The sequence below is a fragment of the Triticum aestivum genome, chromosome 7A (genome assembly GCF_018294505.1).
Source record: "Triticum aestivum cultivar Chinese Spring chromosome 7A, IWGSC CS RefSeq v2.1, whole genome shotgun sequence".
Classification (NCBI taxonomy): Eukaryota; Viridiplantae; Streptophyta; class Magnoliopsida; order Poales; family Poaceae; genus Triticum; species Triticum aestivum.
In genome coordinates this window covers 167,891,618-167,906,210 of record NC_057812.1, presented here as the reverse complement: position 1 = coordinate 167,906,210, position 14,593 = coordinate 167,891,618, and the positions used below count along the sequence as shown (strand labels likewise).

At 43.1% G+C, this 14,593-nt stretch overlaps 2 protein-coding genes across 4 annotated transcripts; one reads left to right on the top strand and one right to left on the bottom strand.

Moving 5' to 3' along the window:
* Positions 1-2,832: 2,832 nt before the first annotated feature.
* On the bottom strand, positions 2,833-9,638 carry LOC123149663 (tRNA threonylcarbamoyladenosine dehydratase). 2 transcript variants are annotated; one of them, XM_044569373.1, is made up of 11 exons: positions 9,410-9,638; positions 9,226-9,296; positions 8,876-8,954; positions 8,191-8,338; positions 7,688-7,900; positions 7,083-7,217; positions 6,829-6,960; positions 6,442-6,657; positions 3,905-4,029; positions 3,406-3,463; positions 2,833-3,289 (listed from the first exon to the last, which is right to left on the bottom strand). In XM_044569373.1, exons 1-11 carry the CDS (start codon positions 9,511-9,513, stop codon positions 3,179-3,181), a joined length of 1,392 nt encoding a protein of 463 aa, XP_044425308.1. In that variant the 5' UTR covers positions 9,514-9,638; the 3' UTR covers positions 2,833-3,178. The 2 variants fall into 2 exon arrangements, with proteins under 2 accessions (XP_044425308.1, XP_044425309.1); XM_044569374.1 differs by having other exon boundaries at positions 8,191-8,279.
* An 830-nt stretch (positions 9,639-10,468) lies between these two features.
* LOC123149664 (heme-binding-like protein At3g10130, chloroplastic) lies at positions 10,469-13,004 on the top strand. 2 transcript variants are annotated; one of them, XM_044569376.1, is made up of 7 exons: positions 10,469-10,833; positions 10,938-11,008; positions 11,137-11,238; positions 11,344-11,448; positions 11,624-11,759; positions 12,544-12,653; positions 12,773-13,004. In XM_044569376.1, exons 1-7 carry the CDS (start codon positions 10,554-10,556, stop codon positions 12,776-12,778), a joined length of 810 nt encoding a protein of 269 aa, XP_044425311.1. In that variant the 5' UTR covers positions 10,469-10,553; the 3' UTR covers positions 12,779-13,004. The 2 variants fall into 2 exon arrangements, with proteins under 2 accessions (XP_044425311.1, XP_044425310.1); XM_044569375.1 differs by having other exon boundaries at positions 10,475-10,833; positions 12,741-13,004.
* Positions 13,005-14,593: the final 1,589 nt, after the last annotated feature.

Sequence of the window (14,593 nt, the reverse complement as noted above, 5' to 3'; positions counted from 1 at the left end):
AACACCGACCTGGCTTTCCTGCTGGGCTGGGCGGACATGCTGCAGAGCACCGACGAGGCGGTCAAAGCGTGGTACTTGGCGGAGCGGGGCCTCATCCTGAACCAGCTTCCATCGACGACGACGCCCATGCCGACGCCCACGCCAAGCCCGGCTGATGAGGCTGCCGAGAACACCCGCAGCACAGAAGCCACGCCGACGCCGTCCAGCGCAGAGACCCCGCCAAGCCCGCGCACGCCGACTCCGCCGATACCGGAGGCAGCCCTCGCCGTCTGATGCGCACGCGCGTCCTTTCTTTTTTTTGTACGCCGAACTTGTGGCCGCGTGATCGCCGTATTTGTGGCGTCTATTTTATGAGCAAGAATGATCTATGTTTGAATTTGTCGCGGCTGGGGGCGGCGCCTGGGGCGTGGCTGGGAGCTAGGTCGCCCCCAGGGGCCAACCTAGCGCCGGTTTGCCCCAGGCCACTCTTTTTCGGCGCCCTGGGGGGCTGAATGGCTGGAGATGCTCTTAGCCTGACAAACAGTCGGTTCAGTCTGATTCAGGCTCCAGTTCAGGTGCCTAATCAAATACGGTGTAGAACCTTATGGATTTGCTAGTTGTAGGTCGGTGCCTTTTTTTTGGAACACATCTTTTTTTAACTGGTTTTTTCTTTTTCTTTAGCATAGCCTTTTTTAGAAACTTCTTTTCTTTGGCATAGCTAGGTTGGTGTTTGTTCTTTGGGCCAGGCATGCATGTGTTGAGTTTGGATTGGGACTCTCTGTCGTAGCGCACTATGCATCATGGTCACTGCCATGTGGACTCAATCCACATGTCAGCGGCATTATAGTATCACAATACTACTCCCTCCATTCCACAATGTAGTGCTTTCTCTATCTACGTGCTTCAACTTTGACCGTAAATTTAACTATCAAGACCGATTGCGGCGGGAGCAAAAATTATATCAGTGAATTCGTATTCGAAAGAAGTTTTCAATTATATATTTTTTTCTTCCGCCGCAGTTGGTCTTGTTGGTTAAATTTACGGTCAAAGTTGAACCTCGGGAAGCGCGGGCGCACTATATTTTGGAATGGAGGGAGTACATAGGATCTCAACCTGTTGAGTTCTCTCTCTTTGAACTCTGCATGTGTGTATTTTTATGATGAACCATACATCCACTAACTATCATTCAAAACATAATACATTGGCCGAATACAAAACAACATATAATGTGCTTAAAAATGTCACGTATCTGATCTATATTTTTCTTATAGCTTGATTTTCAATTAATAAAGCCCCAAACAATTGTTAACCAATGCGACAAGCAAATGGCAAAACGAGCAAATGAAGAAAAAAAAAGTGTAGCTTGAGCCATCAATGTCATTTTCCACCAATGCGCCCATCATGACTCACGAGAACATGGAGGGGTGCATAGCTGAATTACGGTTATGCCCATGTTCGCTCCCGGGCCAACTTTGGACACGGGTGACATCTATATTCGCCGCCGAAAAGGGCCTCTACCCTCATGTCCTGGATTGAAAGGCACCGCACTATTGGTAGTTTGGCATACGAAATGATTAACCCTAGAACTAGAATGAGTACTTGACAATTGACTACTAGGAGAGGACAGCATGAACAGACATCACACAAGGCGAACTCCCTCGTGCAACTCGTTGGTGCCCAGGGCACAAACCACACTCTCTCCAAGATGGGCCACTGAAGGCGTAGTCAGGAACCCTATCCCCTCTAGCACATGCCTGAGGGTAAGGACCGAATGGCTAGCAGGCCACGAGGTGGAGAGGAACGCCAATTTATCCAAATCCCTTGAACATTTACATTGCTGGACACTAATGAATCCAAGGACACTACTTGTTTTTCAACCCGTGATTTTTAGGGAGAGGTGTGATACCGCCATGGCCCAAACAAGACCTAAGCAAGGGTTAATGGAGGAGGGACCTCGACAAAGCCTCCATGGAGGGAGCAGCGTTGTCGTCGTCACGGCCACCACTGCCGGCCAATGGTTTCCCTCAATGCTAAGCACATCACTACGTTACCACAGGAACGACGAGGAAGACAAACAAGTCAAGTCCGACTGACAACGTCTATTACGACTATATATTGTGATTTCACAAAAATCAGCATGGCATGATATTTCAAACCTATTTCCTTTTCCAAATGATAAGTGACACACATATGGCACGAAGCACTCCGGCCTTGACGCTTTTTACTACTAAACTTGCGTTCCAAAGAGAAAAAACAAATCCCCCCAAAAAATTGAAACTTGCCATTCAAAAAGAAGTTGTCATGCTTGGCAACTAAAAGTTGCCATCCTCACATCACTAAACTTGCCATAAAAAAGATTCGGAGTTGCCATATATTCATGCCACACATGTAGCACTTATCAAGGTCCTTTCCTTTTTGTGTTCCTGAATTTTTAGAGTTTACTCTACGTTCTCTTGCTCTGCTTCTGCTCAAAGTTGTGAAAACCCAGTATTCTGCTCTCTCAAGTGCTTTTGTTAGAACCATTTCCTCAAGTATCGTACTGCCAAGGGTAGTTTTGCCACCGGTGACGGGCGATAGTTATATGGTTGTACACGTGATGAAAACTGAAATTAATTTTTTAGCTACAAATCAACGGTACTATACTTGTCAGCACAATTATAATGTTGCATTTTTGGAAAGGAGTGATGGCTCCATATGTCTCAAAGTGAAAAGGACCACATTGACTAGAATTAGACACACCTGACTTGGTCTTGGAAAAGGCTGCAGAGTGAAAGGGACTTTTCTATCGAGAAGAAAGATGGAAAGGAATATGGCCTTGGAAAATGAGTAGCACCGAACAAGACATTGTGTCGCCATGGCGAACCCAGCAGCTTTAGTGTTGATTGCAATCCCCTGTCGGACATCGTATGCTCAATATAATCTCTGTTTTGGTTTACATGAGATGATCTCAAACGCATCAAAAAATAACGGGGAGATGATTACAGGAGGATCCTTCCAGAGAAATCGAAACATAATCAACAAGTCCCATTTCTATGGCCAAAACAGAACTTCAGGAAAGTGTGCATCATCTACTTGCTCCTCGTCACCAGTACACAAAATCAGACCGCGCAAAACTGAAACCTACCTGCCTTGTCCATGAGCATTCCACGGTTTATGACGGTATAGCAATCATAGAAATCCAATAACATTGGTGACCAGCTCATAAAGCAAACTCCGTTTCAGCTCGTTTCAGGACACGTGAAACCATGGCGTAGAATTCAGGTTCCTCATCTTTTATCTGATCAAGCGTCGTGGATTCATGTGCATCCGCCTGCAGGGAAAGAAAAGGTGAAGCGTAAGAACACGGTACTCCTTTTCCATCTTTGCCATATGCTTGCGCATTAACATCTGAATTCAAATGTCAGTTATCAAGTACACATGATTTACCTCACTGAACTTGAGAAGTATTAAGTTTGAGACACCAGCAGGCTTTGATTTGTCCCACCTATAACAAAATAAAGCACCAAAGCAAAACAAAAAAACATGAATTTGTTTCAAAACGGCAGTTTTATTAACACATTAATAATGGAAAGTTAAGTATATAATAAGTTCATTTCCCATTCAGTAAGATTGCTATTGCACATTGATATCGAAATGATGTTGAAGACCATAAGATGGAAGCTTAACACAGAATGAAGTTGGAATAACACTAAGTTAATGTTAGAAGTTAGCAGTTACAAGGTCATGAGCACGACTGGGCATAATAGTTCGCGGGATCAGCTTACAGTTCACTTAAGTCATTAGCAAGTGGAATCTGCCTGTTACAGCATACCAAATTGTGTTTTTACTGTACCATGTCACTATACATAAATACATAACTACCACGAAAACCATGATAATTGTCATGTAAAAGTAAAACCACACTATCAGTTACAGAGAAGCGTACCGAACAAGCATCAGTTCGTTGACAGATCTCCACATTTTCCGGCCAGTGTCCTTCATGTTTTGGTCTCTAGCACTTCGGCCACGCCACAATTCTTTCACAATGTACATCACCTCTTCAGCATCAACCTTTTAACAGATAAAAATAATTTAAAATTTTTCAATGAGACGTCACAATCACATTTTCACAAGTGACGAGGACATCGCTACCATGGAAACAACCAATCAAGAAATGATTATAAAGCAAAGGCATATGATTAGGTGTTGTACAAGAAGTCCTCCCCCACATCCTGAACTCAGATTCAGACTGCACAGACATACCTGATTTCATACGTCTATAACTTTCACATCCTGACTCTGTATTAGGTAATCTTTTTTTGTTGGAATTACTTACCAACCCAATTGGACTCACATTCAAATTCATTCCAAGCATGACGGTATCGCAGAAACAGTCTGATGCAACAGCAGGATCGGAGTCAAAAGGTGTTGCTTCACCTCCACTTGGGCCCACGGGCCTTGTATGGCCTGGGGTACCCTTTGCCTTTGGCCAGCACCCCTTAGTCCATACAAGTAGATCAACCTCCCTAGTGTTTTGTTTCCTTAAAAGTAGTCATTGCAACTTCGTGTACTTTCTTTGTGTCCAACGAACAGGCCAAGACCGCTATCAGAACCCCAACTTTATCATCTTTTTTAGATAATTGATCTTCATATATACTTAGAATATTTCGATTGCTTTTTATTGTAGTTCTTTCTTGTTCTTTGATTGCTTGCAGGGATTAGACCTTCGTGGTCAGAGCGTCAGGCTAACCTTACTTCCAACATTTTCAGTAACCTCCAGGAGATTGGTTTAGTTATTGCTAACACGCAAAGTCGTCACACGTTTGTAGTCGGAACGTCAATGGCGTTAGGATTCCTTCGATGAAATCACACTATCAATTGGTCAGCCACTGCGTATACTATTTTCCGCCCGGGTGTTCGCACAAGGTGTAGATGGATATGCAATGGGATCGATGGACAGTTCATTTTGCCGCGTGGCTGGCTAAAAGAAATTAACTCCAGCACGGTCCTTCACGTTTTCAAAAAGCTACTACTTCAGTTTACAAAGCTTGACGCGTCGTTTCATCGGCCGTGATAATTAACAGCAGTCTGCCATGGTACTCCTACTCAGCGTGATCAACGTCGTCTCACTTTTCTAGTCAGATTGTCAAAGTCGTTCTTCATCCAAATCGACATAGTGTGATTCTCATCAAAAGGTCACGAAAGAATTTGCCAAATAAATATCACGCTGAGTAGGAGTACCATGGCAGACTGTTGTCAATTATCACGGCCGGTGAAACAAAGCATCAAGCTTCATAAACTGAGATAGTAGCTTTTTCGAAACGCGAAGGACCGTGTCAGAGTTAATTTCTTGAGCCAACCACGGGGCGAAACGAAGCATCCTTCGATCCAATTTATATATGCCACGCACGGGCTCTCTCATTGCATATCCATCTACACCTCGTGCGAACACCAGAACGGAGAACGGTATCCGCTGTGGCCGACCAATCGACAGTTTGATTTTCATCGAAAGATCTCGAACGGCATTGACGATCCGATTACAAATATACAACGATGTTGCGCGTTAGCAATCACTAAATCAATCTCCTAGAGGTTACTGAAGATGTTGGAAGTACGGTCAGCCTGACCATGAAGGTCTAAACCCTGCAAGCAATCGAAAAACAAGCAAGAACTATAATAAAAAGCAATTTGAGTATTGCGACTTTGCGAGTATATATGAAGATCAATTATCTCAAAAAGATAACAAAGTTGGGGTTTGATTACTGTCTTGGCCTGGTCGTTGGATACACACAAAGTACACTAAGTTGCAGCGATGATTACTTTTAACAAAACAAAACACTACGAGGTTGATCTATTTATATAGGACTAAGGGGTGGCGGTCAAGGGGGTGGAAGCATGTCCCAAGGCATCAAAAACCCTACCGTAGGTCGTACAAGGCCCATGGGCCCAAGTGGAGTTCATGCAACACCTTTTGACTTAGATTTGACTCGGATTCTACTGCTGCATAGGACTGTTTTTGCGATAGGGTTAGTTAGTACACGAGATAGATTTCAAACAAAAAAAGATTCATCCAATTCGGAGTCCGGATGCGAAAGTTAGACGTCTGCACAGTCCAAATCTAAGTCCAGGACTTGGGGGACTTTGTTCTAACTTTTCTTGGGCCAAAAGTGACGTGAGAGGACTTTACAAGAAATGTACTACCTCCATTGCAAACCATAAGGCGTAGTTTGAGTAAGCACAAGGATTAATAAGCTTATGGAACCAACAGAAAGAGAAGAGAACTGTGCTGCCCCTACTCAAGTACATAGGACATAGAGAAGAGAGATTATACCTAATTATCAGGGTACTACTTATATGCAGAGAAAATGTTGTAAATAAGGGCAAACACGCAAAAAACATCAATAAATGTCAATGCACATCATAATATGAAACTAGATGAAAGAAAATAGACCTCACAAACTGAAAAGGAGGGAGGAGTAATACCAAAACTTGCTCGGCTGACCCATATATCAGCTCCTCATGCTCAAGAAGACGATGGTGAAGAACGCGGTAATGATCCAAATCCAGGTTAACAATTGGTTCAGTTTGAAAATCTAACTGGGCAAGTTGAGTAACCACATAGGAGGCCATAACTTGACCAAATATTGCAGGGATAGTTCCCAGTACTGGGATAATGCGAACCCTGAATCCTGGCACAATCTGCATGATGCATGCCATGTTATCAGTATTATCTGAACTTTTAATATATATAGGCGACTAGATGATTTACAGAAATTTAATTAAATCATTGCCATGCGTGCTAAGAAAATAAACACTACCGGTCAGTGAGGTAGCATCCTGGTGGCTGGTGCACACATAAAAGGAGCTGACCTGGTAATCAGATGGAGTTTCCTCTTCTTTCGAACCTTGAAAGGGAAGTAGCTTTGCCTTGGGCTTTTCCATTGAAAAAACTACTGGTATTCCCCCTTCAATTCCATGATCCTTCTTCAGCCGATACCGTACCTACAGAAAAGAAAATTGGAGCACCTTATTAACAATTAAAGCACATCCAAAGTGGATAACTTAGCAGCTTCAAAAGGGTCTGAATAGTTATTTTAGTCTTTAGAACTAGTTGTCAATATTACCGCCCGAGAAAGGGGATCATTGCTTGATTCTCTCAAATCCGCAACACGGATTCGGGTCGGGTCTGCTCGAGCTCCAGCTCCCATTGCAGAAAGTACCCTTAACCCTCTGCGTACGCAAGCCGCAAGGAGAGACACCTAAAGATCAATGTATCAACATCTCATGATAATGCACAAAGCATAATATCAAATTAGTTAAGTAGATGAAAACTGAGCCAAGTAACATTTTGCTAAAGAAATTGGGTTTAAAGTACCAAATAGGGCAACTTTGAGTTGATTAATCATTAGAATGCAGCGAGATCAGGAACATCCACCTTTGTGACCAATTTGTTTCCAGAATTAGTTAAGTAATTTGTGATTATCCTACTAGATCATTCCTTCATGAAACTGAAGGCAGTGTTGCGTGGGGGACTCTCAGTTATTTCCTCATGAAACTAAATACAGGAACACACACGCGTAGGATTTAGAGCATAACAACATGAAAAATATAACATACACCTGAATACTGAAGAAAAATGCAAAATGTGTGGAAGGCTAAAGCCAACTATCTAACAAAATAAATCAACATCAGGTTTGGTATCAGAATTATTTAAGTAATATTTGTTTACCTTAGTATCAATGTTATCTATGCAATCAAGAACAAAATCTGGCTGTCCAGAAAGAATTTCGTCCTCAGCTGACGAATCATACAACTGCACTCTTGCTTCTATTTGGCACTCTGGATATATCAATGAGAAATGCTTCTTGAGGCAATATGCTTTTGGGGTCCCCACATCCTCTCTGGTTGCCACAGCATGCCGATTTAGTGATGACAGTGAGACCTTTCAACATATCATAAGTTGCATGTTAATGTCCATCTATTTTGGATGTAGGATATTATTTGCAGAAACATAATGTAAGAATGCCCATTTCATACTACTACAAAAGCCTGATCAGCACTCGGTATGCTTCATAGAAATAAGTTATCATGTATCATGATTTTATATGAAACTGATGTGCATCTACTATATGGCATGATGATTCTCTGTGCTTCAAATGGAAATTTTAAAAGCTCTGAATATAAATGTATTAACAAAGAAACGACCCCAGGTTGACATCTGAAAACATATACCTGATCAAAATCTACTAGGAGCAACCTGCCAACTCCAGATCTGAGGAGCATGGAAGCAGCATGACTGCCAACTCCTCCAAGACCAATGACTACAACAAAAGATTCAGTAACTTTCTTCTGAGATTCGACTCCAAAAAATTGTATATTCCTAAAATATAAGAAGTAAACAGGTGTTGGTAACCACAATCAAAACATGAACACAATGAGTGTTTCAAAATGTTTGGGTACTAAAGTAGTCTGAAGATTAGGAAAGGTGGATCACAGATAGAGCATATATCTATAATGTACAAGGAATGGTAAGTTACAGACTATGTGCTGTGAGAATACATATCACTTTCTGCTCTGCTCACATTAATTTAGAAAGGTACGAGGTTGAATATATTGGCAGCAGGAGAAATAGCTCTTTCAGGGTTATATATTCATTCAGTTTTGCTAAAGCACATCTAGATGTGCCATAAGTATTGCACATCTAAGTCATATGTCATTGATCTTACATTAAGATTCGTGTGAATATTTTCTCTCTTTTTTCTTTTTCTCTTTATGCTTGATTCACTCACTTAGATGTGCAATAACAAGAGCACATCTAGATGTGCCCTAGACACACCCTATATTCATTATTAGCTATAACTCTAGCAACAATTGTGAGGAATTCATCAGCTGTGCAATATCAAGTAAGAATCTGAACCTTGTAAGCTGCTCAGCAACAACTTCATCAGAGAGAAGATCCGAGCTATCATGCAGACGTGCTCCCGGTCCAGTACTGCCTGCTCCCAACAAACGCTCTTTAAGACAAAAGTACTCGATAGAACAAGTTCAAAGTGAAATGCCGAAATTTCGGAAACAAGTAACTATTCAGCACCCAATCACCACACAGACACAGCAACATAATTATTAATCTGTTCCTACGAGATACCCTAATAATATACTTGGTGCATCACTGGAGAGCTAAATGGACGCCTTAGATTCTCAGCAGTCTCTACAATTACTAGTTCACTATACATTATTCAACCAGAAAACCATTAACCAGAGGTTTACCAGCGTGCGGACCACCAGCACCGCCATTGGATTCCAGCAGCTTGCGCACGTAGCCCTCTCTCCGCTTCGCCCTGCCACCCAGCAACAGGAACAACAATGAAGCAACTGTTCGGCGGACGCTCCCCCGCAGCTCGCGGGGCCAGTCTGGGGTGGGGGTCGCGAGGAGGAGGGTTCGGTCGGTTACCTGGAGAGGAAGCTGAAGACGGCCGCGGTGGAGAGCGCGCCGAATGCGGCGCCGACGCCCGCGACGGCGGCGAGGAGGAGCAGCTGCCTCGCCCTCTCCTCCATGTCTCCGGCGCAGCCGCCTAGAACCCTAACCCCTGCTCGGACGATCAGAAGGTAGAGGAAAGTCTTGGAGGCGACCGAGCCGGCGCGGCCCGATACTACTGATCCGCCTGCAGTCTGCTTCGCGAGCAAACCTCCTTCCGGCCCGGCCCGGCCCGCTCAGTTCATGGGCTTGTTCCCTGTCTTTTCTTGTTCCCTGTCTAGGTTCTTATGGAGCATTGTGGGGTGCTCCTTGGATAGCTAAAGATTCCATGTGTCTTTCCTTGATTTATGCCAGAATTGGTTGACTAACTACACTGGCAAAGATAGAGTAGTTGTTATGTTTGGTGTTGCTGCTTTGATATGGTTTATTTGAAAAACAAAAAATAAATCATGCTTTTAAGGTGTAAAGCCCAATGATCCTATTGATATTATTATGTCTGTTTGCTCCCTTCTCTATTCGTGGAAAATTTTGCAGAAAAAAAGACTACAAAACACGCTACAGCTGGTCGCTAGAAGGATTGCCCAAGTGACTCGGGATGTCTTCAGGAAAGGATATGGGTGGGCGCCGTATGTGAGGAGAATCTGATGAAATCAGTTGCTGAAGGTGCTGATTTGAAAGGCTTGGATCACTTCTGGCTATTACCCAAAAGAGTGGATATTTCTGATGCTTGATGCTGGTTATAGCTAGGTTTTGTTCTATCGTCACCTATCTTTATTTTTCTGTAGCTTTTGTTCCGCCGATCTGGCTCAATATTATCTAGACAAATATGCTAGTGCTGGTTGGGTTACTTGTGTGCGTAGCATCCTGATGTGGTTTAGTGCCAGGGATGTAAAAAGTGTACTGCACCTTGCTTGTAAAAGACTCCATTTTCTTAATGAAAATGGGGGTCATGTGGCCCCTCTCATCGAAAAAAAAGTTCATGGGCTTGTTTTAAGAAAACATTTTTATCCCTTGGCTCGCCTCGCCACGTGGCGAGGCGCATGCCACGGCCCCGCGCTCCCCCTCCGGCGCCAGAGCTCCGGCTCATTACCACCACGCAGCGCCGCCCGAGACTGATCAAATGGCGTTCCCCTGCTTGCCCGCCGTGCGGCCGCCGCCGCGCGCCGTCCGAGCCCGAGGCGAGCGGCCCCGCGGCCGGCGGCCCGCGCTGACGGTCGTGGCCGCCGGAACCCGCACCAGCAGCGGCGCCGAGGCCCGCGGGTCGCTGGTGCTGGCGCTCGTCTCGCAGGCCCTCGCCGCCTCGCAGCGCCGCGCCGTCGACCTCGTCACCGAGGCCGCCAAATACGCTCTCCCTTCCGGCCGCTTCGAGCCACGGACCCTCGAGGAGGCCCTCATGTCCGGTCAGTGCTCGCCGAAATTCCCTACCCGAGGAAACGCTCCATTTTGCCCAAAAAACTCTAGGGTTCTGGGACTTGCTTACTGAAATTCCCCCGTGCTTTCGCAGTTCCTGACCTCGAGACCGTCCCGTTCCGCGTCCTGAAGCGTGAGGAGGAGTACGAGATCAGACAAGTGGAGGTGATGCTTTGTTGTTATCCACCAAAGTGCTCTTCTATAGTACAGTAGCTAGGAACATGCGTCGAGGAAGCGTGGTCAGTCTTCATACTTAATGAGTGACGCCCTCTTCTGTTGTCAATTCTCGTCAGTCGTACTATGTCGCTGAGACGACGATGCCTGGAAGAACCGGGTTTGATTTCAACGGATCGTCTCAGTCGTTCAACGTGCTGGCGTCTTACTTATTCGGTAAGGTAATTCATATGTTTCCTTCCTTTGCTGTGTTGTGCTGTGAAAGGAATTCACTTGATTAAATGCTTCAACTGAAGGGAAATTTATGATGGTATGCTTCCTTTCAGAACACAAGGTCCGAACAAATGGAAATGACAACCCCTGTTTTTACTCGGAAGGAGGAAGTTCGCGGTGAAACGATGGACATGACCACCCCAGTTATAACAAAGAAGGCATGCTCTATATGACTTTCTCATGAGCCCATTCTTCTGAGTTCTGACTTGTCTCTATTTGCTCGATGAGCATTCGATGTGCTTACGAGTTAGCACGTTATTAGAAACTGATTGTTCAACAAAAATATTATTATAAACTGCCGAATTGAATTTTAACATATGTTGTCACCTGCAGTCAGCTGATGAAAATAAGTGGAAGATGTCTTTTGTGATGCCATCAAAATATGGCCCAGACTTGCCTCAGGCAAAAGACCCATCTGTGACTATCAAGGAGGTGCCCAGCAAAATTGTAGCGGTTGCGGCCTTTCCAGGTCCATCTGTTAACCTCTTTACTTCATTCCAACTTGCATTTTTGTTTCAAATATGAAAAGATGCATTCAATTGCTTTGACTTTTATCGAGCAACTATCTATTTAAATGTTGAAGCAAATTGGTGGTTATTGGCACAACCTTTCATGTGTGACGTTAGTCCATTAAAGTTCACGTCCTGTCCTCATTTTCTTTGCTGAAAAAATGAGTAGAAAAAGCAGAGGGGATATTCCCTGAGTGCCTGCATTAGCACTAGCTGTACTATGTAAGCCATCGAAAATAACTAAGAAAGATCTGAATTGTAGCTGCTTCCTGAATCCTGAACTCTGAACATGTACCAAGTACTAGCACCAACATAATACACCTAATTTGGGTCTACTTCCATAATATCACAAATGAAACCTCCAAACCGTGTGAAGTTGTCTGTTCGAAAAGAGGACCACCTACTTTACCCTTCCATCTTAGCAGAGCATTGAATAAAGGTACACACAAATTCTATATCAATACTCCATCTTTCAACTTATGTTCTTGATAGAGAAATATCAAAAGTTTCCAGCGGTATTATGAACCTAATTTTTTTTATCTCATTCTACTAATTGATGTAAGATATTCAAACTCTCAAATGTTTAGGAAATCATCATGTTTTCAAGGCAAGTTGTAGCAATGACCTATCTTCATTCCTTTTGTATTTTTGTATGTGTATGCCTAGTTATGAGCCCTATCTATATTGCAATCTTTATGCACCACACTAACAGTGATTTTTAAAAAATTCTGTATGTTGAAACAGGTTTGGTTACAGATGATGACATAAGCCAGAGGGAATCCAGGTTGCGGAAATCTCTCCAGAAAGATACCCAGTATCAACTGAAAGAGGATTCAGTGGTGGAAATTGCACAGGTAAAACTTGTTTCAGTGTCCTAGATAACAAGGATTGGTTCGTACTTTGATGTATAGATTAACAAACTGGTTTCGTTGAATTTGCAGTATAATCCCCCTTTCACACTTCCTTTTGCAAGGCGTAATGAAATAGCACTAGAGGTTGAGCGACTGGATAGAGCCTCCTGATGTCCAAGATTAACAAATAAGTTGTTAAAATTTCAGGGTGTATGCAAATGTACATTGTCCTTAACATTCTCACTAGTGCAGTATGTATAGTATATGTATATATCTCATTTATATCACCTACATTGGCTAAGGGTAAAATATTATAGGTTAAACTTTGATTTCTTAATTTGTGGAATGAATGTATGATACTCCCTCTGTCCCATAATATAAGACGTTATTACATCCCATATGCGAGTATATTGGATGTAATAATGTCTTATATTATGGGACGGAAGGAGTAGCATTCATGTAGAAGACCGGTTTATGTGTCAAAGCTGAATTTCAGGCATTTTCACAACAATTTTTTTAACCTGTTCCGAGCCTTTTACAGTTGACTCTGGTCCAGCAAAGTTTTCAGCTCCCCTGTTCTTTATATGGTTTTGTTTTTGACATTGATGAGTCGCTTTTTCCACTCACTGAAACACTAGTTATTGTGGGCATGTTGACATTATCACTTTGTGACTTACGACCGATGGATCTATTCCAGGTGCATATGTGCTTTCCTTTTTCTGGACATGACAAATGCTATTATTCAGTTAAACTATATGGCTTGTCACTCACAGTACAGATTTATAGGTGACATTCCTCTAGAAGGGTCTTAGTTTTTTTTTACCCTGAAGCCGTACAACAATTGTTCTACGGTAATTTTGTATTAATTAAATAAATATGTACAAATTACAAGGGAAGAGCTCCCTGCTAAACTATCCTATTCCAGTTTTCTCCAACATGGGAAAGTAATGAATCACTTAAGCAAGAAAGACTTAGAGGCCCGAATCAATCCATTGCTCAAGAATGGCAATGTTCTTTGTCTTGGTTCTGTGCTTGACCTAAAAGGTCCTGTTTGAACTTGAAATTCCCAGCCTCCTTTGTTGGTGCTTCATTTTGGAAAATCTTCCCATTTCTTTGCATCCAAATGTTCCAGCAGCTCATAATGACAACATCCATAGCAATTTGCATGGGGAATGCTTGCAGTAACAGAGTTATTTCATTAAAGACTGAGATCCCTCTTGATCTATTTGGAGCAATGAATTCCCAGCAAGATTGGGCAAAAGGACAGTCCCAAAAAAGATGGGAGTATGGTTTCCTCCATCTGCTCATTGCAAATTGCACAGTTGTAAGATTGCAGGAAGAAATTCTTTCTTTTGAGTAAGCTTCTTGTACTGACTCTGTCATAGAGGAGTAACCGAAAGAATATCGTGTGCCTGATTCTGCTAGCAGCTTTCCACAATCCTTGAAACAATGCATTTGCTTTCGTTGGCCCCATGAGGTGCTTGTACATCCGTTTAACTGAAAATTGACCGGGCTTCCAAATGTAAGACCATTTGTCTTCAGAGTTATTGGGGGAAAGTTCAGTTTTGGCAGTAGATCATTGAACTGGTGATAAGCTGGGCCAGACAGAGGAGTGTGGAAGTTCTCTAGCAGCTCAGAGGTCTCTCTGAACTTGGCCAAAGAAGAAATTTCAGTTTTTGCAAATGAATGAAGTTCAGGGTATTGCTGAATCAGTGGAGTATCTTTGCCATTTATCTGTCCAGAAGTGAATAGTGTCTCCAGTTCCAGCAGTGCATGTTGCAGCAGATTTTGTATAAGGGGATGAGCTTTCCACCATGATGAGCCTTCCGTTCTGCCTTGAGGAGGAGAGGAGGTGTAATATGTCTCCCAGAGGAGTTTTACCCAAGGCAAGTTATACTTGTTGAAAAATTTGTGGAGGTTTTTAGCAGAAGAGCCTGATTATG

Coding starts and splice junctions, on each gene's coding strand:
- LOC123149663 (XM_044569373.1), bottom strand. CDS start 9,513: ATGGAGGAGAGGGCGAGGCAGCTGCTCCTCCTCGCCGCCGTCGCGGGC. Junction 6,658..6,828: donor AAACTCCATCTGATTACCAG/GTCAGCTCCTTT, acceptor TGCATCATGCAG/ATTGTGCCAGGATTCAGGGT. Junction 4,030..6,441: donor GGTCAGCCGAGCAAGTTTTG/GTATTACTCCTC, acceptor ATCTGTTAAAAG/GTTGATGCTGAAGAGGTGAT.
- LOC123149664 (XM_044569375.1), top strand. CDS start 10,554: ATGGCGTTCCCCTGCTTGCCCGCCGTGCGGCCGCCGCCGCGCGCCGTC. Junction 10,834..10,937: donor CGAGGAGGCCCTCATGTCCG/GTCAGTGCTCGC, acceptor GTGCTTTCGCAG/TTCCTGACCTCGAGACCGTC. Junction 11,239..11,343: donor CGTCTTACTTATTCGGTAAG/GTAATTCATATG, acceptor GCTTCCTTTCAG/AACACAAGGTCCGAACAAAT.